Source organism: Mytilus californianus, unplaced genomic scaffold (assembly GCF_021869535.1).
Source record: "Mytilus californianus isolate M0D057914Y unplaced genomic scaffold, xbMytCali1.0.p SCAF_1, whole genome shotgun sequence".
Lineage (NCBI taxonomy): Eukaryota > Metazoa > Mollusca > Bivalvia > Mytilida > Mytilidae > Mytilus > Mytilus californianus.
Window position 1 is genome coordinate 127,877,743 of NW_026262581.1, and position 25,159 is coordinate 127,902,901.

The following is a 25,159-nucleotide window of genomic DNA, read 5'->3' on the forward strand; positions in this document are numbered from 1 at the left end:
AATTGCATTTTTCTGCAAATATTACGCAATTATAATTTAAATGTGCATTTATTTTGGAATTATGGTATTCTCTTCTATTATGTCCATATGAGTTTTAGAAAAAAAATATCATACAAGAACCAGCAAAGAGCATTTTATTTAATTCTTGTGAAATTTGGGAATGTCCATTCTTGACCTTTGACCTTGATTTAACAAAAAATGCACCGTACGAATTATTGACGACCGGGCAAAATAGAAAGTAAAGATAATAAGCTTTTCAAATGATATATAATATAGCTGTATGTTAGGTGGGTGCATTAAAGTAGTTAACTAAGCGTCTTTTTGAAAAATGTAACTCACCTATTTTGGATCAGAAGATCTTTGAAAAAGTATAGCGACTACTGATGCCAAGTGATAGCGAATACTCATACTAGTCTTTAACCAGGTGAGCTAAATAATTTACTGCATCAATGCAAAACAATAAATGGCAATTAATAATTGGTAGAAACCTGATACTTTTATTCTATGTAAAACAATTATGAAAGACACTTATTAAGTTTAAGATCACATTGAACTCAGGTAAAATACTTTTGATGAATTAAATATAAAACCATTAACAATCAAACAGCAAAAACAAAATTACTATAGCCAACAACTAATTGGCCATGTCAACTCATCAGCTTACCACATTATTTACATAGACCCTAAACAAAATAAAAAATATTTGTTCACATCCATCTATAATAAATTGTTGACTACAAACCTCCCTTATATCCTACTTCTTCAATGAGTGTCCATTTTTCTGAAGCCATGAAATGACTGTCTATAGTACTATAGTACTATGGTCAATTAAAAACAAATTTACAAGTACACTTTGTCACTAATTCAACAAATTAACAAGAATACTAGTCATTATTCAAACAAATAAACAACAATGTCACATTAAGAATGCTAATTCACATTTTCATTCATCTTTTCCTCAATACTTTATAATCCCTCTGACTTTTTCCTATGTTATGCATTAACATCATTTTGCCAAGCTATCCCTTAAATTAAATCTTTTTTAAATTACATCTGAAAAACATGTTTGTTAAAACATTTTGAAATTCTTATATTCTATAAAGTTAAGCACTCATTTCTTCCTATACATTGCATACGAAAAATCTAGAGATACCTTTTCGCCCCTAAAAATTCTCTAATTTTCAAAATTTATTTTGAATTATTATTATACATTAAAAAAAACCTCCAATATTTATGAAAATGTTGTTATACATGTATTAAATTTCAACAGCCAACAACATCCTTAAATGAAAAGGCATGATTCAACATTTTTGTTGAACATACGAACCAATCTAAATTTGTTGATAGGTTCCAAAATGACACTATAAAATTGAGAAAATAAATCTTTTCTTTAAATTCAAAATCTGGTTTGTATAAAATATTGTTGATGTTTTGTTTTTATTTCTCAAAAAATGTTTGTAACATTAGTTCTGCGACATATATGATTTGTTTTGATAATTGTTTATACTTCTACAAGTTTATTACATAATGGAAATGATAAAATGTGGTGAGTGTAAAAAAAGGTAAAGTCTAAGAATTTTAATGCTTATAATATAATCTGAATCATATTTTCTTCCAACAAAAACAACAGCACTTCAAAAGGGCAAGAAATATTTTCATATTTATGCCAAAATCCTATATGATTATTATGCTATGAGGATATCACAAACTCAACAATTTCAAGATATATGAAAGATTTGATATGCCACACACACTGTGTAATTCTTACATTAGGTAACCAAACAATGATAAAGCTTGAAAGTGTTTCAGTGTTTATAATGAAATATTTACTTTGGTTTGTATTAGTAGATTGAAAAAAAAGCATAACATTTGGACAAAAAGTCTTGCAAAAATGTATGGTTTCTTATTTGCACACAAACAAAAATTTAAATCAACCATGGCACTCATTATCATTATTAAATTGCAATCACTAATAAAAAGGATAACTTGTTGAATTCTGAATATCATAATATATGTCTTTATTTTCTGTCAATCAGCACCTGAACCATAATATATGTCTTTATTTTCTGTCAATCAGCACCTGAACATAGTGTTCAGCCTTACAATTATCTACATAATTTAAATTTCTCTCTTTGGAGACATATTTATAAATCAAAGAACCTTGGATGAACAGCTCACATACTCCATGCCTCCAATATAAAATGGAATATCCTTTAGTCACCTGATTGCATACTTGTTTCTGGTTACTTAAGGTAATAACCATTTCTGTAATGATTTTATGAGATGGCTTTATTGCCTTAGACAATCTGGTTTAGGAAAAAAAGTATAACAAAAATACCGAACTCCAAGGTAAATTAAAAAAAGGGGAAGTCCATAAAAACTGACAAAATGAAACATTATCAACCAACGGAAAGAGTGAAAAACGACTGTCATATTCCTGACTTGGTACAGGCATTTTCCTAAGGAAATGGTATGAAGTATGACCTTGACCCTAGAGCAAGTGACTTCAAAATCAATAGGGATCTTCCTCTTATTATATGTGACCACATATTTAAAGTAAATTCTTAAATGTAGTATTTGAATTAACATCCTGAAACCACCTGACTGCCCAAAATTTTGCCTTTTCTAAGAAATATTCACATTGACCTTACACATAGAGACCTCAAAATCAATATGGATCTTCCTGTCATTATATGTGACCAAGTAAGGTTGCAATCTCATATGTAGTACAGAAATTATTGTGAGGTTTTAATTAATGTGTATAACGTGACTGGGTGAAAATCGCAATAACTAGAACTTGCATTCTGATATATGATACATATATCTGTATGCAGTTTTTCCTAAAATGGCAATAATTATTCTCAATTTTTAGTTGTTCATGTCAAAATGGCAATAATAAATGCTCCCAATAATTTCTGAATTTACAGTATTTGATTTCGCATCCAGAAAACAAAGTGCTGTCCATTTTGAAAGAATGTTAAGCAAACGTAAACATAAGATTGTGGACATGATTTGCTTTGATCCATTTATAAAAAACCTTACAACAAATCTCAAGACAGGCTTTGTAATGTATAAATTTGAATAAGCCTTTTTTGTCTGTTGTCAAAATACATGATTTTCATGTCTAAACCTTACAAAGTGTAAGAATACAGACTAGCCATACTGACTTATAAATAACATCACAATAGAGCCAGTTATTTAAGAATTTGTCCCACAGCATTGTATAAGAAAACCTGCATTTGTTCTTGAAAATAATGTGTTCACATTGAAAATTTTAAATTTTGATTAATAATCCCATCTTAAAAGAAATTAAATACACAATTGTCTATGAATTTTGGATAAAACATATTTAAATGAAAAAAACTTTCATCTTCAATGGACAAATTGTTTCTGTATCACATTATGCAATCCTTTGCCAGCCAAGACAGTTAGATCAAATAGCATGATACAGTAAATTATTTATTTATAATGAGCAACTCTTTGATTCTTATGAGCATTATATATGTTATTGTTCAAAAGTTAACCTAATAAAATAAAAAATAAAAGTCAAAATACTGGTAATAAATAACTAAAACAAGAATATTTACATCTCCATTCATAAATCATCTGCCAGCAGATATGTAGTTAAAAATAACACAACTTCTCTTGTAGTAAAAATAGAAGGTTAAGGAATATTAAGCAATATCTATAACATAGTGAAACATAAGTGGTCTAAAGTATACAGAAAAACCTTGAGGTAGCTGAAGCTATTGAAAGAAAATTACATTGATTGTTTGATTAAATTCCGTAAAATAACAAGTTTATTCAAATTTACATGGTGCCATATAAGCAATCAATTAAAGTGCAATATCATTACAATGTAACAAAAAAACATATCTAACAGATCTTAGGTAAATAACGAGATAATAAAGTTACAAAATAAATCTGTGTCATCATATCACAGGCAATATCAAGTTTCAGGAATTCATTGGAGTATCACAACATTTGGATGAATCTTTTGAGTCTTTAAACAAAGTTGAAACTTCTCAGAATATCTGAACATTTGGAAAGTTTTGATCACTAATGGTACTTCGTGTACTGCTACGTGAACTGCTAGGTCTAACCAGTCCTACTGTGCTTCCTGCTAAACTTTCATCATCAGTTGTCTCCCCTCTGAATGACCCATCTGAAAACACAAAAACAAACTATCACAATTTGATATTAAAAAAAATTATTAGAATTAATATAAAATACAAAATTTTATAGGTTTTTGAAGTTGTAAATATGATATTGATGAGCAGGCACATATTATTGCCTTTGAGACTGAAAGAAATTTCACTACAGAAAATGGAAAATGAAAGAAAATAGATAGGAAAAAATCTGCATAAAAAAGGAGAAAGCACCTCTCTTAGATATACTTCTTCTCACTGAATTTAACCAAGAACAAGAATATGTTTCCATGATATCTACGTCAAAAATAGTTTGACAGATAATCTTTAAAAAAAAGGCTCATTATAATGAACATGAAAAGCTAACTTGACAAAAAAAACTTAACCAGAGACTGTACTGGTTTTACACTATCACATTTGAATGTTCAGTGAACTATGAAATTAGGTTCTGGCATATAATTTGAAAAATTTCACTTTATAAGTTTCAAGTTGATGTGACAACAACATCACAATAGACATCCTTAACCCAACACTGTAACCTGATACAGGAAAAATGAATGGATGAAATAACAGACAGACAGACTGACCAGAAAACATAATGGCCCTTTGTTCAATTTACAACCATATTGGGTATATTGCATTAACAAAATTACTAAAAATGAAAAAGGTTGCAATAAATATCGAGGACAATACCTTTGTTGAGTTGATTATTCCCCCTGAAATTTTTAATTCATTTGTAAATGTAACAAGAGTGCACACGCTGAAATGTCTCGCCTTCTTTACTAATCATTGATATTATGTTGATAGTCCTAAATATAAAGCTTTATTACAACTGTCACATAAACTTAACATTAACCAAGTAAACTAAACATTGACCAATGAACCATGAAAATGAGGTCAAGGTCAGATAAACCATGCTAGGCAGGCATGTACAGCTAACAATTCTTCCATACAACAAATATAGTTGACCTATTGCTTATAGTTTAAGAAAAACAGACGAAAACACAAAAACTTAACACTGAGCAATGAACCTTGAAAATGAGGTCAAGGTCAAATAAAACCTGCGTGACTGACATATAGACCATAAAATATTTCCATACACCAAATATAGTTGAACTATTGCATATAGTATTAGAAAAAAAGACCAAAACTCAAAAACTTAACTTTGACCACTGAACCATGAAAATGAGGTCAAGGTAAGATGACACCTGCCAGCTAGACATGTACACCTTACAATCATTCCATACACCAAATATAGCTGACCTATTGCATGCAGTATTAGAAAAAAAGACCAAAACTCAAAAACTTAACTTTGACCACTGAACCATGAAAATGAGGTCAAGGTCAGATGACACCTGCCAGCTAGACATGTACACCTTACAATCATTCCATACACCAAATATAGTAGACCTATTGCATACAGTATAAGAAAAACAGACCAAAACACAAAAACTTAACTATAACCACTGAACCATGAAAATGAGGTCAAGGTCAGATGACACCTGCCAGTTGGACATGTACACCTTACAGTCCTTCCATACACCGAATATACTAGACCTATTGCTTATAGTATCTGAGATATGGACTTGACCACGAAAACTTAACCTTGTTCACTGATCCATGAAATGAGGTCGAGGTCAAGTGAAAACTGTCTGACGGGCATGAGGACCTTGCAAGGTACGCACATACCAAATATAGTTATCCTATTACTTATAATAAGAGAGAATTTAACATTACAAAAAATCTGAACTTTTTTTTCAAGTAGTCACTGAACCATGAAAATGAGGTCAAGGACATTGGACATGTGACTGACGGAAACTTCGTAACATGAGGCATCCATATACAAAGTATGAAGCATCCAGGTCTTCCATCTTCTAAAATATAAAGCTTTTAAGAAGTTAGCTAACGCCGCCGCCGCCGCCGCCGCCGCCGGATCGCTATCCCTATGTCGAGCTTTCTGCGACAAAAGTCGCAGGCTCGACAAAAACTGAGATATTCATTTTATTTTTTAACCAGGATGCAGAATATTCTGATTATAACATTGTGTCAAACCAGAATCATTGAATCAAAACGGTATCATTGAATCAATATAAAAATAGGAAGATGTGGTATGATTGCCAATGAGACAACTCTCCACCTGAGACCAAAACTGTATCATAGTGTCAAAAAAGACATAGCTACTGTGACTTGACTGTAAGTGTTGCTCTCCACCTATTGTAGTTTAATAAAAGTTCTGACCAAATTGCAATTTGTTTTATCAAACCAAACTGTTCAACTGGTCAGAAATTTTAACAAACTGCTGTAGAAAACCCCAGTCAAGTCTTGAAAGTGCAAGGTGATAAAATAAAGCATACATAAGTCAAGTCACAGTAATACTGGAGTGGGAACATAACCCATCAGACCTCTTTGCTGTATCAAAGTAGGAATGCTAGGACTTTTATCTGGACAACTGTACAACAGAGTCAGTAATATGAGTCCAGCCAAAACAAAAAACTTACAAAATGGGTAAAAGCACCACAGTTAAAAGTAAAACAACAAAAGCACAAGACAATTTCAAAAAAAAAAGTAATATTGTCTAACACATCTGTTTATTGTAACTTTGACCTTGAACTAAAACCAAGTGACCTCAAAATCAATAGGGATCTTCCTCTTAATATATGTGACCATATATTCAAGAGAGGTTACAATTCCAATGTAGTATTTGATTAACTATCCTGAATCATTTTTCAGCACAAATTTTTATCTATTTTTAGTAATTACGACCTTGACCTTTGACATAGCAACCTTAAAATCAATAGGGATCTTCCTCTCATTATATGTGAACATATATCCATGATTTCATAGTATTTTCTATAGAATTACAGGTATATTGTCCACTTTCTTGTCATTAAATCTACAGTACTCCCTTTCACTCTCTATATCAGAATAATCTGTTCCCTAACTCACTTTATACCCCCCTTTCCCCAAGATGGTTTTGTACAGCAACTTACAGATATGCAGTCTCCTTTCATGTGTCATTAGATCTGCAGTACTCCCTGTAACACTCTCCATGTCAGAATCGTCTGGTACAATACTGTTCCTAAAACTTAATTGTTTACCTAAAAACACAGAGGAAATAAAATCACAATCTATTATAATATAAATCTATTAAATGTTAAAATCATAACTAAATTACTATATATACTGTTAAGGTTCTTTTATTTGTGGGTACAAATTTTAGCAGATTGTGTGAATCATCTAATTTCAAAACACATCAAACTGCATATCTCTATTCATTTGTTTTGTCTTAGGTGTGAAATAATGAATTAAAAAACCAATAAACAAATAATTTTACAACAATCTTGGGCAATCAATAAAAAAATATATTTATATTGAAAAGGTGTTGAATTATGAAAATTATCAAATAAAAAATGCACATCATATATGAATTTTATTGTTCAAAACTGACAAAAACTGGTGTAATGTGCATGATGGATGAACAAAAAAGTGTTCTGCTAACAGAAAGTTGATGAGCGATGGATATGTCCACATGAAGCTTTATACCAAATTTGAGGAAGCTCTGGTATGTAGAACCTGAGAAAATGTGACTGAAATTTTATACATGGCCATAATGTGTAAGAATATACAAATATTTGGTAAACAGTAAGAGGATGATTGATGAATCTGAAAAATGCATCACAGAGTAAAGCATGCTTCTATGAAACTTGATACTAATTTCAGGAAGCTATGTTTTTTAGTTTCTGAGAAAATGCTGACAAAAATGTTATGCCTCCATCCTTTCAGAGCGGGTGTATACTTAAGAAATAAAAACAATTTCAAAAGATTCTTTGTAAAATATTTGTGTATAATATTTCCTAATAAATTATACATGTAACATTCCTTAAATATTTTTTGTGAAAGACTACTACTCAGTGACTAAATGCCCTTGGTTAATCTACCTATGCATAGGGCCTTTAACCACTACAGTAGGGTTTTGGAGTCTCCCTCTGGCCACTCGTATGTTACATTTAATCTAGATATAATCTGTCAGTTATTCACCAAAGATTGTTGCTTTACAAAGTTCCACTGTCCTCCATAAAAAGGAAATCTAGTACAAATGCATAGAAAGTGATGTTCAACTGTATCAAATAAAATGATCAAGTACTTTTTTTCTGCTACTTACCTCTATGAGATGGCAGTTTTTCCTTTGACAGTTCATCATCTAACATGTCTGTCTGCTTGGAGGCAAAATGAATGAATACCTGAAATTATAATTTAAATCACTAATAATAAATAACTCTTTATAATTCTGAGTACAATAGCATAGCATGATTTATAGAATAACTAATTGAAGAAATCAAATATAGAAAAATATTCAACCAGTGACCTAACAACACATTAATTCATGAATGTCTTTTTTTCTACGCATTCACAATTCACTTTGAATTATGAATTATGAAAACACCAAATTTGTATGACGTCAGAGGAGTGAAATTATTGAATTTATTTCACATGTAAAATTATCGTTTTTTTCCCCATTTAACTGGGAAATCACGGTACATGTATTTCATTGCAACCAATGTAATAATACCATTTACAAAAATAACCTATGGTAGTATGTAACATGGAACTTTGTTATCAAGACTGATCCTTTTATATATTGAATAGTCATTCCATTCTACAGTTATATACTAAACTTTATACATTAAGCAAGCATAAATGAGCCCCAAAAAAACTAAACAAACCTAACATACAAAGTAAACATTCAGAGATGTCCATAATAACTCCTGCTCAATGGCAAGAGGAACATACCCAATTCTTTTGAATCAAATATTTTATTGTCGTATAAACTTTAGTTTGTGACCAACATGTATTAACACAATAAACATATAATAAACATATATACATACATATCAAACAAACACAATAAAAACAGCATCAGAATTTATAAAAATAAACAAGCTGTTAAGAGTCCCCTGCCCTCAGTTCTAATGACTTTTTCAAGAAGGATCCTAACTTATTTGTTTGTAAAGGCGTTGATGGATTTAGTAAATAATGATTTTTTTCTTCTTCATTTAAATTATTAAAGTTATTATTTTCAGTACATATGTGTTCAAAAAAGGCATTTCTTAGTGTTTTATTATAATCACAATAGAGTAAAAAATGTTTCTCATCCTCTAGTATTTTACATTTATGACAAAGTCTTTCCTCTCTTGGGATTTTAAAATATCTCCCCTTTTCAATTAAGAGGGAGTGATCACTTAGTCTAAATTTAGTGATCAATCTCCTTATCTGAAAATTAGATATATTTAGATAAGATTCTAGTTTGCAATCCTTTTTAAGTTTTTTATATAGATAAAATTTACTTTTATCATCAATGTTTTCAAATTTAGTTTCAATTAAATCTTCATATCTATTTTTCATTTTTAACTTTATATCGTTTTTTATTTTATTTACATCTTTTATGTCCTTACAATTAGAAAAAATATTAAGGTCAATATTAGTCTCTTCAACAATATTTTTTGCATATGTATACCATGAATAAGTTCCAGTCAAATCTAGAGACTGTGCTAGAGAAAAAGCTTCCTTTATCAATGGATTAATTTATTATTATATAGTCTAGCTAAATATAAAAGGGTTTGTGTTTTAATAAAACATTCTATAGGCAATCTTCCTAATTCAACTCTTGCTCCTAAATTGGATGCATTTTTTCTTATTCCTAGAGTAGATTTACAAAATTTAAGATGCATATTTTCAATAGGGGTTTTGTCTGTAAAATCAAGTTGATTAATTTGTTTTCCTGAAGATAAGGCTCTGTTTTTGGCTCTATGAAAAGAAATATATGTATCCAAATATGTTACTTCTGAATTATAGGTCATAATTGGTTTTACTAAAGAATCAAAAAGGGTTATTTGCTACTTTTATCGGTAGATTATTCAATGATTTAGTATAGGATTTTATTGCCAAAAATACTTTTTTTGCCTTTTTTGTCAACTCTAAGGTACTTTGTGATAAATTTCCATTACATTTTATCACATTCCCAAAAATGAATATTCTGATACGCTCTCTATGGCTTCATTCTCATAGAATGTGAATGTACTGGGCCTTTTATTGTATTAAAGTATGATTTTCCAACAAAAAATGTAGAAACTATGGTAGAATAGTTGAATTTAATATATCTATGTCTCACTAACTAACTAACTAACCTGATCCAAGGTGGTCTGAGAAACAGAATAGTCCTCTATTTTGAGATTATCCCTCACAGCCTCCATCTGACCAAATATACGAGACAACTTTATTTTGGAATTCAGTTGATATTGTAACATATTATTGTGCTCCTCTTTCAATTCTGGATCACCAAACACATTAGCCATAAAGTCTTTAACTGGTTCCAGTACTGGTATTTCACCAGCAACACGAATTATCACAGTATAGCCATTACCAAATCTATGATGGAAATTATATAGAATATATTATTCCTTATTAATCATTATTAAGGTTTTTTCTGTTAATATCTCGGTCTTTCCAATATAAACCTAACAGACTCTTAAAACATCAACTCAATTACCTAAAACATTACTAAAAATATGAAGTTTTTTACTACCAAATAAACACACATTTTCTATATTCTAAGTTAGAAGAGAACATTAATCCATAAAATGATTAAAACTGGAACACAATACAAAAATATTCTGTCAAGTTTTGCTTTTTTTTAATTATTTCATTGTAAACTAGGAAATTTTTAGTTGAATAATTTCCCCTTTTATTACATTATGAGAAGTCCATGGTTTGCTATGGAGAACCCCAATAATAAATTTGGATCAAAACATAAAAAAGGAATTTGCAAACTACACCTAATGCAAAGTAACTTTATTTTAAATTTAGCTCCATTATGATGTTAAATGTAAAAGATTTCGCATCAACAAACTTCCAAATATGATGTTCATGTTTTAATATGGGAAAATGTAATAATCCATATGATAATAACCAATAAAATGCTTCGCTGGGCGCAGCTTGATACGACCGCAGAGGTCGAACCCTGAACAGTTGGGGCAAGTATGGACACAACATTCAAGCTTGATACAGCTCTGAATTTGGATTGTGATTAAATATTTGACACAGCATAGGTTTCTGACACAGAAAGAATGTGGTCTAAGAACTTCAATTTTTTTAATTTACCTATTATGGTCCAATGTCCAAAATCAAAATACATGGTTAGATTCAGCATATCAAAGAACCCCATATATTCAATTTTTGTTGAAATCAAACAAAGTTTAATTTTGGACCCCAACTTGGACAAACTTGAAAACTGGTCCCATAATCAAAAATCTAAACACATGTTTAGATTCAGCATATCAAAGTACCCCAAGAATTCAATTTTTGTTAAAATCAAACTAAGTTTAATTTTGGACCCTTTGGACCTTAATGTAGACCAATTTAAAAAACGGGACCCAAAATTAAAAATCTAAAAACACGGTTAGATTTGGCATATCAAAGAACCCCAATAATTCAATTTTTGATGAAATCAAACAAAGTTTAATTTTGGACCCTTTTGACCTCAATATGAACCAATTTGATAGCAGGCCCACAAAATAAAAAATCTAAATACATGGTAAGATTCAGCATATCAAAGAACCCCATATATTCAATTTTTGTTGAAATCAAACAAAGTTTAATTTTGGACCCCAATTTGGACCAACTTGAAAACTGGGCCAAAAATCTAAAATCTAAATACATGTTTAGATTCAGCATATCAAAGAACCCCATATATTCAATTTTTGTTGAAATCAAACAAAGTTTAATTTTGGACCCCAACTTGGACCAACTTGAAAACTGGTCCCATAATCAAAAATCTAAATACATGTTTAGATTCAGCATATCAAAGAACCCCAAAAATTCAATTTTTGTTAAAATCAAACTAAGTTTAATTTTGGACCCTTTGGACCTTAATGTAGACCAATTTAAAAAACGGGACCCAAAATTAAAAATCTAAATACACGGTTAGATTTGGCATATCAAAGAACCCCAATAATTCAATTTTTGATGAAATCAAACAAAGTTTAATTTTGGACCCTTTTGACCTCAATATGAACCAATTTGATAGCGGGTCCACAAATAAAAAATCTAAATACATGGTTAGATTCAGCATATCAAAGAACCCCAAGAATTCAATTTTTGATGAAATCAAACAAAGTTTAATTTTGGACCCTTTTGACCTCAATGTGGACAAAGTTGATAACGGGGCCCAAAAATCAAAAATCTAAATACATGGTTAGATTCAGCATATCAAAGAACCCCATATATTCAATTTTTTTTGAAATCAAACAAAGTTTAATTTTGGACCCCGATTTGGACCAACTTGAAAACTGGGCCCATAATCAAAAATCTAAATACATGTTTAGATTCAGCATATCAAAGAACCCTAAAAATTCAATTTTTGTTAAAATCAAACTAAGTTTAATTTTGGACCCTTTTGACCTTAATGTAGACCAATTTGAAAACGGAACCAAAAATTAAGAATCTAAATACACGGTTAGATTCGGCATATCAAAGAACCCCAATAATTCAATTTTTGATGAAATCAAACAAAGTTAAATTTTGGACCCTTTGGACCTCAATGTGGACCAATTTAAAAACGGGGCCCAAAATCCAAAAACTTAATACACGGTTAGATTCAGCATATTAAAGAACCCCAAGAATTCAAGATTAAAACCCCATTGAAATTGATCAAGAAATAAGCAATTTATACGAAGTATCTTCTTTTGCACAATACTGTGCAATTGAATATTTCTTGCTATTGTGCAATACTGTACAATTGACAATTTCTTGCTATTGCGCAATATTGTGCTATTGGATATTTCTTGCTATTGCGCAATACTGTGCAATTGAAGATTTCTTGCTATTGCGCAATACTGTGCAATTGAAGATTTCTTGCAATTGTGCAATACTGTGCAATTGAAAATTTCTTGCTATTGCACAATACTTATTATATAATAATTTACACATCCTGTTTGGTGTGTATCTCCTACCATATCATTATTATTTGCTTTTAAATATAAATCAGAAATAACCAACTTAAAATGGAAAATTTTAAAATAAAAAAAAAAGGAAAAAAAAAGAAAAAAAAAGAAAAGAAAAAATCCCCCCCCCAATTTTTTGAACCCCCTTATGATTCATCACCCCCAAACTCAATCCCAGCCTTCCCTTTGTGGTATGGTACCTTGCAGTACAATTTCAGAGAGATCCATACACTTGAACACAAGTTATTGTCTGGAAACTAGAAAAATGCTTATTTTTGGCCCCTTTTTGGCCCCCAATTCCTAAACGTTTCGGGCAATTACCCCCAAACTCAATTCCAGCTTTCCCTTTGTGATATGGAACCTTGTAGTACAATTTCAGAAATATCCAAACACTTACACACAAGTTATTGTCATGAAACTAGAAAAATGCTTGTTTTTTGCCCCTTTTTTGGCCCCTAATTCCTAAAATTTTGAGGCAATTACCCCCAAAATCAATTACAGCCTTCCCTTTGTGATATGGAACCTTGTGGTACAATGTCAGAGAGATCCATACACTTACACACAAGTTATTGTCTGGAAGTTACAAAAATGCTTATTTTTGGCCCCTTTTTGGCCCCTAATTCCTTAACTGTTGGTACCATAACCCCCAAAATCAATCCCCACCTTCCTTTCGTGGTATTGAACCTTATGGTAAAATTTCATGGAGATCCATTCACTTAAACTAAAGTTAGAGTGCGAAAACCAATGTGTCTTCGGACGACGCCGGACGACGCCAGACGACGACGACGACGACGACGCCAACGTCATACCAATATACGCCCAAAAAATTTTCAATTTTTGCGGTCGTATAAAAAAATTAGCATACAATGCACAACTACATACAGTGGAAAGTAATATGTTAAGTTGTGTTCCATTCCTATATAAACTTTGGTGTTGACAAACTGCCAATATATGGACATAAATAGGTTCATGTTTGGCTACCAGAAACCTCAGAAATTAACTTGATGAAAGAAAATATGATGGAGCACAACTAGCTGTCATTTTCATGTAAACCGAAGATGATTTTAAATTGACAAACTTTTGTGACTGACAGAAGGATGGACAGACACACGGACAATCAAACATACTGATATAAAAGAATAAATATGAAGTAATTTCAGTCATGTGGTCTCTTTTTTTTTTTTAATTGAAAAGAATTTTTTAATGGATAGAATCTTAAGTTCCGTTTTTCAAATGATTTTGAGTAAAAAATTTGAAATATTGTGATATGTCAAGTTCCCTAAATATTTTATTATCCTACTCATTCTAACATAATTGCATATTTACCTGTTTTTGAGATGTTGTGTACTTCCAATACACTTCAATCTACCATTGACCATGATTGCTAATCTGTTACATAAAGCCTCACACTCTTCCATGCTGAAAATATTATAAATACATTTACATAATTAGTTAGTACAAATAAACATACTATTCAAATTTCCTAGCAAATCTACATTCAGTATTAAAAGTGAAGAAACTGGTAGGGCCAATGCAGTTTTTCTTTATCTTAGATGAGTTATAATTCATTTGTTTTTTTTAAAAATAAAATACAATTAGATATCAGAATTCTTGAGACCATAGAAATTCACTCTCTGGATCACAAAACCGACACACAAAACCTGGTCTCGCTTCTTCATAAAATATCAGTATTGATTATTTAATTTCAAAGTCCTACCTGTGTGAAGTTAAAACTACTGATCTTCCATCCTTTACAATATTATTAATACAGTTCCAAAGGAATCTCCTGGCATGAGGGTCCATCCCTGTTGTAGGTTCATCCTGAAATTAAAATGTACTGTGTGTAATGACACGATTGTAATTCACACAGTGTTGTATAAATAAAAATAAAAAAATTATACTAAGACTTATTACAACTGATTCTTCATGTATCATTCAAATAGTGTAAAAAAAAATCTTTTGTGAAAAATGGTCTCTGAAAAATTTTGGGTTTCAGTAAAATGGAGAGCAATTTTATAAATTCAAAGCTTTATTATCATTAAACAGCATAATTAAAACCATAGTTATGCATGACTTTGTAAAACACTTACCATAAATATAACAGAGGGATTACCAATCAGTGAAATAGCTGTAGACAGTTTTCTTTTATTTCCACCTGAATAATCACCAGATCTTTTATCTCCATACTGTATCAGGCCAAGTTTACGGATTCCCCATTCTGTTATCTATATGACAAAATATAGGTCTTACTTTTTATAAGTTCCACTATTGTGATAAATATTTTTATCACATGATATTAGATACTTTCATTTTCTTGGTACAAAAGATATAAAAAATGCAGATATTTAATAATCTTTACTATATTTCACAATTACATTCTAGGCATTTAATACACATCTAAATTTCGTGCAATATGCTTAAAAAAATGATGTATTGTCTCAAACATAGTTGCATAACAGTTCAACATGTCTATCATAAAAGATATTTTTTCTTTAACTCTGGTGTGCAAATAAAGAATTAGGATATGATTAAATAGTACCCCATGTACAAGATAAACTGTCCTTATAAATTATAAAAATTGCTTTTTTTTCTAATAAGTATAAACTTTGGCAGGAACAAATATTTATATTTTATTATGAAACAGTCCTAAAACTAACCTGTTTAATGTCCTTTTCTTGAATTCCCCTCAGTCTAGCAAAGAAACATAGAATTTCTCTTCCTGTCAGTAACGGGTCAAAGGCATCAAACTGTGGACAATAACCTAAGTCCAACCGAACTTTCTCCAAGTCTTTTAGAATACTGTAAATAAAGATTAAAGACATCAAACTGTGGACCAGCACCTAAAAATTGTTCTTGCTGTTTCCTTTGAGTGCACCTTACAAACTCGAAATGATTTATACAAAAGAAACTTTTGGAAACTTAACACTGTATCTTAAAATCTTTGCTTTTGACAATTGCACTATGTATTTCTGTATGGGTATTAAGTGTCACTCCTCCATTTCTTCTTTGTTGTAACCCATATTTCTTTGCAGAGCTTTATTTATCAGTATTTATTAAAAAATTATGTGTTTTCTAAAAATCTGAAAATTTTACTTTTGTGCATCACCAACCATATTCATCACTTATTAAAGATTATCTAAATACTAAAAAATGTGATAAAAAGAGTAAACACTGGAAAATGTAGACTAGGAAAAATAACACAACATCTTAAATTTGTCAAGTTTTCATTACATATAGTTGGGCAAAATATGCAAAGCATAATTCGATTATCTGTCCATAAACCAGTAAAGTAAAATGTGTTGAAGATAGCTAAACCACACTACATTTTCCTGGGCAAATTACTATCAAACTATAATGTTTTTATCACATGGTCAATTCTATTTACCTGTGTCCATTAAGTGTAGCATTTCCTTGTGTAACATCCACATCACCTGTTAACATTTTAAATGTTGTAGTTTTTCCAGCCCCATTTACTCCTAGTAAACCAAAGCATTGTCCATTAGGTACACCAAAACATGATCTGTCTACTGCTATATTCCTGCCTTTCTTTCCATGAAGTCTATACACCTGTTGTGAATTAAATGCTGTTATAATTTTCTCATAAGTAAATAATTTCTTAGCTGTATTCATTAACCAAAATGGACATCTATTTGAATCTTAGTATAATTTTTATTTATACTATTTATTTTGGGGTTTATCTATCATGAATTTACTTCATTATTTGAAAATTGTTTTGATTATTTCCTCAATTAAAAAAAAAAAAGAAAATGCAGCTGGGCCAACACTTTAAATTTTATAACCTAGAATTCAGATTGCTTTGAACTAGTCTAACATCCTGAGCTGGCACAAAAGGTAATAGGCCACAGGAAGTTATGTCACCTTATCCAGACAAATTATTCAATAACTGACAAGTTTTGTTCTTTCTCCTTAATTTTTATACGACCGTAAAAAAAATTTTGGGATCGTATAATGGTATGATGTCGTCGTCTGCGTCGGGATTGATTTTGGGGATGATGCTCCCAACCGTTTAGGAATAAGGGGCCCAAAACAAGCATTTTTCTAGTTTCATGATAATAACTTGTGTATAAGTATTTCGATTGCTCTGAAATTGTACCACAATGTTAAATACCCGGTACCACAAGTAGAAGGTTAGGATTCATTTAAGGGGTTATGGGGCCAACAGTTTAGTAATAAAGGGCCAAAAAGGGGCAAAAAAACAAGCATTTTTCTAGTTTCCAGACAATAACTAGTGTGTAAGTGTATGGATCTCTCTGACATTGTACCAGAAGGTTCCATATAACAAAGGGAATGCTGGGATTGAGTGGGGTTAATTGCCCCAAACATGTAGGAATTAGGGGCCAAAAAGAAGCATTTTCTAGTTTCCAGACAATAACTTGTATGTAAGTGTATGGATCTCTCTGACATTGTACCACAAGGTTCCATATAACAGAGGGAAGGCTGGGATTGAGTTACGGGTTAATTGCCCAAAACATGTAGGAATTAGGGGCCAAAAAAGGGCCAAAAAGAAGCATTTTTCTAGTTTCCAGACAATAACTTGTGTTTAAGCGTATGGATCTCTCTGAAATTGTACTACAAGGTTCCATATTACAAAGGAAAGGCTGGGATTGAGTTTTGGGGTTATTGCTCCAAGGGGGGTTTCAATAACTTGAAGGGGGGGATTTTTTGTTTACAATTTTTTTAAGGGATTCATATTTTTTATTCAAAATTTTTCAAATTTCGAATTTTTGAAAAGTTTCAAGAAGAAATCTTCAATTGATGAGTATTGTGCAATAGATTTGTTAGATCTTTGACCACATTTATTTTGTGTCAGAAACCTATATTATGTCAAAAATCCAAATTCAGACAGTATCAAGCTTGAATATTGTGTCCAAATTTCCCCCAACTGTTCAGGGTTCGACCTCTCCGGTCTTATCGGGCTGAGCTCAGCGAAGCATTTTATTTTAGCTTGGGAGGGGACCAGGGAATGCCAATTTTAAGTGTTTGGCTGGACCCACAAAAAGATCTCCATGAAACAGTTGAAGCAGCAGCAATAGCAATAGTAGCATTTAAAAGTAAATAAAACTGAGAATGGAAACAGGGAATGTGTCAAAAAGACAATAACCCGACCAAAGAGCAAAAAACAAACCAAGGCCACCAATTTAAAAGTGCCTTCCTTATATGTTTTAACAGAACAGCCTCTGCTTTATTAACTTGAAGAGTTTATCAATTATATATTTTAACGGAACAGCCTCCAGTTAATTGACTTGAAGAGGTTACCGGTATCAATTACATGTTTTTTTAGAGGAACAGCCTCTAGTTAATTACCTTGAAGAGGTTATCAATTACATGTTTTTTTAGAGGAACAGCCTCTAGTTAATTACCTTGAAGAGGTTATCAATTATATGTTTTAACTGAACAGCCTCTAATTAATTACCTTGGTAAGGTTATCAATTATAAGAACATCATCCTTTGTCTGCTTGTTATTTATTCTCTTTCTCTCATTAGTAACATCTATATCTTCATCAGCAAGGGACTTAAAATTAGGTTTGGAATTCCAGAAGCAGTTCCAACTGAAATTAGACAAACAAAAACCTTAAGAAATTTGAAACAATCTACAGCATTTAAGATGTTTTTCAAACTGAAATTAAATTTTTAAGGGAACTATAATTAAGTCTAGTAATTAGTTAACAGTAAATAGTTTTATTGGTGTAGAGTGTATGAGGAAAATGAACTACATTTGTAACATAATCCACTATACTGTGCTTGCAGTTATAAATAGTATCAGATAGATCTATTTCTTATCTTGTCTCAACTGACACCTAAGCACTTCTTATATGTGTCAAACAACATGATTCCCGCTAGATTTGCCATACTTTTTTAAATACGATAGTTACAGTACTAAATGAACTTACCTCCTGCTGAGGAAAAAGTTGTATTCTATGAGTAGATTAATTATAAAGAACAGAAGACCAATACAGAACATGGATAACAAATTCCTTCCAACCTGGTCAAACTCAAATGGTGACTTCCATACCTTTTCATCTAAAATACAAAATTAAAAAGTTAAAATAACATGTGTTGTTCATAATGGAGTGATATCCCAGTTCAAATACAAATCATTAAGTGGTTGTTATATACAGTCGAACCTCATTAAGTCAAAGTCAAAAGGACAGGACGAAAGTATTCGACTTATTCGAGGTTCGACTCATCAGAGGTTGAGTGTGTTGTCATAATTTGGAATGCATGAAATATAGTATGAGATTTGAGTAAACTAGATTATATATATATTTTGAAGCTCAATATTTTTTGGTCCATCATAATAACTAAACCCCCAAGAACAGATACACAAATATTTACAAAGGTCAGTCACTTTAAATTATGGAATCATTTGTGAAACAAAACAAATCCTGAAAGATCACTGTTGAGGATCTTCTGCTTTGCATTCAATTATTGCCAAGTTGTCATAGTTGTCTTAATCCATTCAATTATTGCCAATTTGTCATAGTTGTCTTAATCCATTCAATTATTGCCAATTTGTCATAGTTGTCTTAATCCATTCAAATATTGCCAATTTGTCATAGTTGTCTTAATCCATTCAATTATTGCCAATTTGTCATAGTTGTCTTAATCCATTCAATTATTGCCAATTTGTCATAGTTGTCTTAATCCATTTAATTATTGCAATTAATGAATTCTAATTCTAAGGATTCATTTAATCTTGGCTTTGGTCATTTCAATTTGTTTCATTTTTATATCAGGTGAAATATGCAAAAGATCAGCTTGGACGATAAACAAAGATGTTAATTACTGGTCATCATAAAACATGTCCTTTTAACTGTAATAGGTATATATGAAATAATTAGATATAAGAAGATGTGGTACGAGTGCCAATGAGACAACTCTCCATCCAAGTCAAAATTTATAAAAGTAAACCATTATAGGTCACAGTACGGTCTTCAACACGGAGCCTTGGCTCACACCGAACAGTAAGCTATAAAGGGCCCCAAAAAATTACTAGTGTGAAACCATTCAAACGGGAAAACCAACGGTCTAATCTATATAAAAAACGAGAAACGAGAAACACTTATGAACCACATCAACAAACGACAACTACTGAACATCAGATTCCTGACTTAGGACAGGTGCAAACAAATGCAGCGGGTTTAAACGTTTTAATGGTACCAAACCTTCACCCTTTTTCTGAAACAATAGTGTAACATCACAAGTATGTTTACACAATTTTAATCACTTATGAAAATAATTAGATTTCACAAGAAAAACATCTGATTTGAATTTTTATTTTTAAGTCTTCATTTTTAGAAATTTCCTACTTTCGATCTTAGAGACATTTTCCATTAATTTTATATTGACAGGAGTTTTCTATACAACCTAGTTTGACACAAAGAGGTTTAACAGTACAAGAATAAACCCTACTGAAATTGAACTGAATATTTAACCTTGATATCTTTTCCACTATGTACCTTCTTGATCACATATGGTTAACAAATACCTGATGCAATGATAATCATCTGAATTATCAGAAATAAGCTGGCTATGGAACATAGTAATATAATTGTCTGATTTATACAACCGTATGAAGCTATTAAGATCTAGGAAAATTGGTTGTCTGACAGCTAAGATTTACCTATTCACCCTACAGGTAAATCATGCCATTAGTTTTCTCATTTAAATTGTTTTACATTTGTCATTTCAGGGCCTTTTATAGCTTGCTATGCAATATGGGTTTTGCCCATCGTTGAAGGTTGTATTGCAGGGCTTCCAAAATTATTTATGTACGTTTGCAAAGCGTGAATGAGTGGAAGTAGCTCTTTCTACGTTATTTCTTCAAGAAAATATTCGAAATAAACGTGAGATAAAGGTATCAATGACAACTTAAGCATTTTTTGAAGAAATTAGGATGCATAATTAAATTTCACACCTGTGCACATGCGCACACGTGTACTAGTTCAAACAGAGACATGTCTCTAGGTTCAAACAACGTGGTTATGACGATTTTTCATTTTCACCTTTTTAATTTTTTCATCAAATCATATTTGTAAACGTATTTCTGATAATTTAAATCTTTAACTAAATTAATTAGATGCAAACCGCTGAAAATTTTAAATGTAAGAAAATAACTTTGAATAGACTGATCAATGTCCGGTTCAAAATAGTTTACCTGTCACCTGAACAGGTAAATTTCAGCTGTTTGACAATTAATTAGCCTTGATTAAAATGAGAAGGTATTAAAGTAGGGGTAGTTTTGATAGAAATTAATGATCATGTCACTTTTATGACCGGAAATGTGTGGCTGTTAAAGGCAAAACGTTGGGTCAAAAAGATCGCGAATTATGTTAAAATGACCGTCTCTCAAAGCCTTGAAAACTAAAAAGTAGATGACCGTTTCATGCTTTGCCCAGCCGGACTTTTACCGGACATTATACAAATGTCCGGCATATATGACCGTTTTGGAAGCCTTGCTGTATTGTGATTATTTTTGCTAACTTCTATGTCATTTGGTCCTTGATGGATAGTTGCTTCATTGGCAATCTTACCACATCTTCTTATTTTTATAATACTGGATATCAGTTATCTTTTCAAAGTTGTTTCTGTTGTTAAACCGATTTGTATTGAAATAATATAGCAAAAAAGTGATTTAGTTTGTCAAAAGACTACTTAAACTGATTACTGTGGATTCATTTATTTTTGCGGATATCAATTTTCGTGGATTGAGGACAAATTTTAACTTCGTGGATATTTGATTTTGTGGTTTTGCAAAAATCTGCAAACAAACCTATTGTAAATTTTAAGTAGTGTTTTGACAAACTAAATCACTTTTTTTGCTTTATCATTTCAATACAAACCGGTTAAACATCAGAAACAACTTTGAAAAGATCAACTGATATCCAGTATTATTAAAATTAAAGTTTTTCAACAATAAACATCAAATCCATATTGATACATAAGTTCAAGTTTGTGCATGGACATAGATCTGATACTAGTTTGGCATCTAAAATCTTTCAAAATTCCAGTTATCTTATGTTTGTTTTAAGTATTAACTTGAAGAAATAACACAGAAAGAACTGCTTTAACTCAAGGATACGTGGCAAAAATATACAACGATTACATGTATACAATCTTTAATACTTATTTTCATGGAATCCATATCTAAAGTACTAGGCAATCATTTTCAAGTGTTGGGACCAAATTAATTGCCCTTGATTCCCCAGTGGTTAACTTGAATGGGTTGAATGCCTTTAGTTAAACACTCAAAAGATTAAAAACAGGATTGAAAAAAAATATTCGACTGGCTCATATTCTTTTAAAAGTCCTTACCAGGACTTTTAGTTAGCGAAAAAGATGATTAAAAGAAATATCCATCTTATAAACTAATTTATAAAACAAAATAGAGTAAACATTTTCTATAAAGACTCAAATTTAGGCCAGATTGCACAAAATGTGTCTTAAACAATGGAAAATGGTCTACATTGAACATTTAAATGTATGGAAATATGAAATACTGATTTATACAATAAAATGAACTTACATGAGCCAGGACTGATAATATCAGAATTATCTGCCCATAGCTGGTTACGGGACATATCCGTCAAACCTCGTCCTAGACAGTACTGAGGTAACAATAGGAATGCCTTTTTCAATATAGCATTTACGTTTTTCAGTTCCTGAAACATACAATCAAATATACAATGAATTCATTAGTTTAGCATCTTTTATTGTTGTCATTTATTTTGAAATTCTACAGAAATTATTCAATGAAAAAGGATGCAATTACTTCCACAACAAGCTGCTGTCTCCAAATAATATAAGTAGAAATGACAAAGTCAGTGTTTTGTATGGGAAATCCTTAATCATTCAGATAATTAAAATTACAATAATAGGTCACAACTTTTTTTCCTATTGAAGAATCTGTGCAAGTTAGGTTTTCAAGATTTTGCAAATTAAGAAAGTATTACGAAGATGATGTCAACACAAGACAACAAGAGTGATTACTGTCAGGCAACACAAATATTGACAATATCTTAAGTTCTACTGAATATTTGTATTCAATTCATTTATATCTAAGTAATACTTATGCCAACTTCAAATTCTAATGAATATGCATGCACACTTCTAGTTCTAATGAATAATTTTTGCCATCTTTTAAGATCGAATGAAAAATTTAGCCTTCATATATAATCTGCTTTCTTGAAACATTTTAGTTTTTATGAATATTTGTGCCATGTAAGTTCCAATCCATTTGTCCAAACATAACTTTAATTATCATTGACTGTTTGTAAGATCTCTTGTTGTAATGAATGTTTTTGCCCAGCTTGTCATGTTAAGTCTATTGATTAACTCACCTCATCATCTCTTTCCAGGAATTCTATGATAAATGTAGCCAGTGTAGATGTAGTTCCAAGGAAGATATTAACAGACGTCAGTACAACCATAGCTGTACTGGGGACACTGAAAAATCTTGTGAAGGGGTACATCAAAGGGGTCATGGCGAATCTGAAATACACAGCAAAATATAAAATTGAATAAAATGAGATATGACACAGAACTAATGACCATGAAGGGGTTTACACAAATATCAAGTACTGTGGATTCATTTATTTTTGGTTTGTAAAAATTTTGATTTAGGAAAACTTTTATTTTCATGGATACTTTATTTGATCATTTTAACAAATTCAACTTTAAGCCTTTAGCAAACTTGTATTTTGTTAACCATAATACTCCAGGTTTATTTTTATCAAGGAAAGCCACGACATTAAATACCTGACAAATAATAATCCACAGTATACAGCAACAAAAGGAAACAAATGCAGGGAAATTTTAAAATTGAAGTCCAAAATCATTGATAAGAAAATATACAAAACTATTGAAAAATGGGTCAAATACCCAAATGGTTGGGTTGCTGTGTTGCAATACTAAAAGTTTGAAATCTGAAAGCCAATATAAATGATAATATTACATTATAAAGTTCCAGACCAAATATCAAATCATTTCTTAAGACAAAAGCTATGTTGTGATCAGACGTGTAGACGATGTGATTACAGTATACCAACCTGTCTGTTAGTTAGGGCATTAAAACGTCAACAGTAATGTCTTTGAGTTAATTTATAATTTTATAATGTCTAATGGATAGTTATTTTTTTTTTTACAGTAATGCATTTTTTTTACAGTAATGCATTTTTTTTTTTAAACTTTGAAAAAAGTTGGGACACTCTGATAATCTGAAATATTCTAGAGTATCTAAAATCTTTAAATCAGTAATATTTACCCATACAAGACCAGCAATACAATGAGAACCTCCAGATTTCCTGGTCCAACATATGACTTTGTTTGGAAACACAAGAAGATTATTATACATAGAATCGATGGTATCATATAATTCACCTGAAAAAAAAAATGATAAAAGTAAGAAAAACTGGATACAGGTTGGCAATCTTTGATATATGGTAATGTACTTTTATCCTTATACAACACCAATATCAATATCCTTCCATCTTTAAGTATAAAATAATATTCAAACTTGAATGCAGAACTGATCACTTTCAATCTAATTATTTGTGTAACAGATTATCATAACATAAGTTATCATCATCCCAAGATTGTGGAAGTAAAATCACTTAAGATTGTCTATTATTGTATACTGTTTACAGAGCTTTTTTCAGAATGAATCAGCCATGATTATATCCATTCAAATTACAGCTACATTTATTAACTGAAATAAAAAGAACCACTAAGTATTTAAGGAATGTCTATGAAGAAATAACATCAAAAATGTGGTGCACACTGAATAACCTGCATAGCATGTTATTTAAAAGTGTGCATCACATTTGTGAGGTTATTCCGAATAGACAGAAAAAATATTACAGTCATTCCTTTTAATTTAATTCTAAATTCCATTTTTAAGGAGTAAATCATGAAAAAACATTAATGACGTCACAGTCACATGACAAAATTATGTCTATGAGCTGATAGCCTGTGTCGCTCACCTTGGTCTAT

The 25,159-nt window shown here is 31.0% G+C and overlaps 1 protein-coding gene across 3 annotated transcripts in view; it reads right to left on the minus strand.

Moving 5' to 3' along the window:
• Nucleotides 1–477: 477 nt before the first annotated feature.
• LOC127733860 (phospholipid-transporting ATPase ABCA1-like) overlaps nt 478–25,159 on the minus strand; it is a 90,020-nt gene continuing 65,338 nt past the window's right edge. For 2 of the 3 annotated variants that reach the window (XM_052243291.1, XM_052243277.1), the window contains exons 43-56: nt 24,432–24,547; nt 23,509–23,659; nt 22,695–22,830; nt 19,060–19,189; nt 18,582–18,717; nt 16,533–16,714; nt 15,805–15,946; nt 15,238–15,372; nt 14,865–14,968; nt 14,474–14,566; nt 10,334–10,574; nt 8,311–8,389; nt 7,139–7,246; nt 478–4,165 (exon numbers count right to left, since the gene is read on the minus strand). In XM_052243291.1, the coding sequence (XP_052099251.1) occupies nt 4,026–4,165; nt 7,139–7,246; nt 8,311–8,389; nt 10,334–10,574; nt 14,474–14,566; nt 14,865–14,968; nt 15,238–15,372; nt 15,805–15,946; nt 16,533–16,714; nt 18,582–18,717; nt 19,060–19,189; nt 22,695–22,830; nt 23,509–23,659; nt 24,432–24,547 (1,893 nt within the window). In that variant the 3' untranslated portion in view covers nt 478–4,025. The remainder of the gene's footprint in view (nt 4,166–7,138; nt 7,247–8,310; nt 8,390–10,333; nt 10,575–14,473; nt 14,567–14,864; nt 14,969–15,237; nt 15,373–15,804; nt 15,947–16,532; nt 16,715–18,581; nt 18,718–19,059; nt 19,190–22,694; nt 22,831–23,508; nt 23,660–24,431; nt 24,548–25,159) is intronic. The other variant, XR_007997218.1, reaches the window with a different exon arrangement.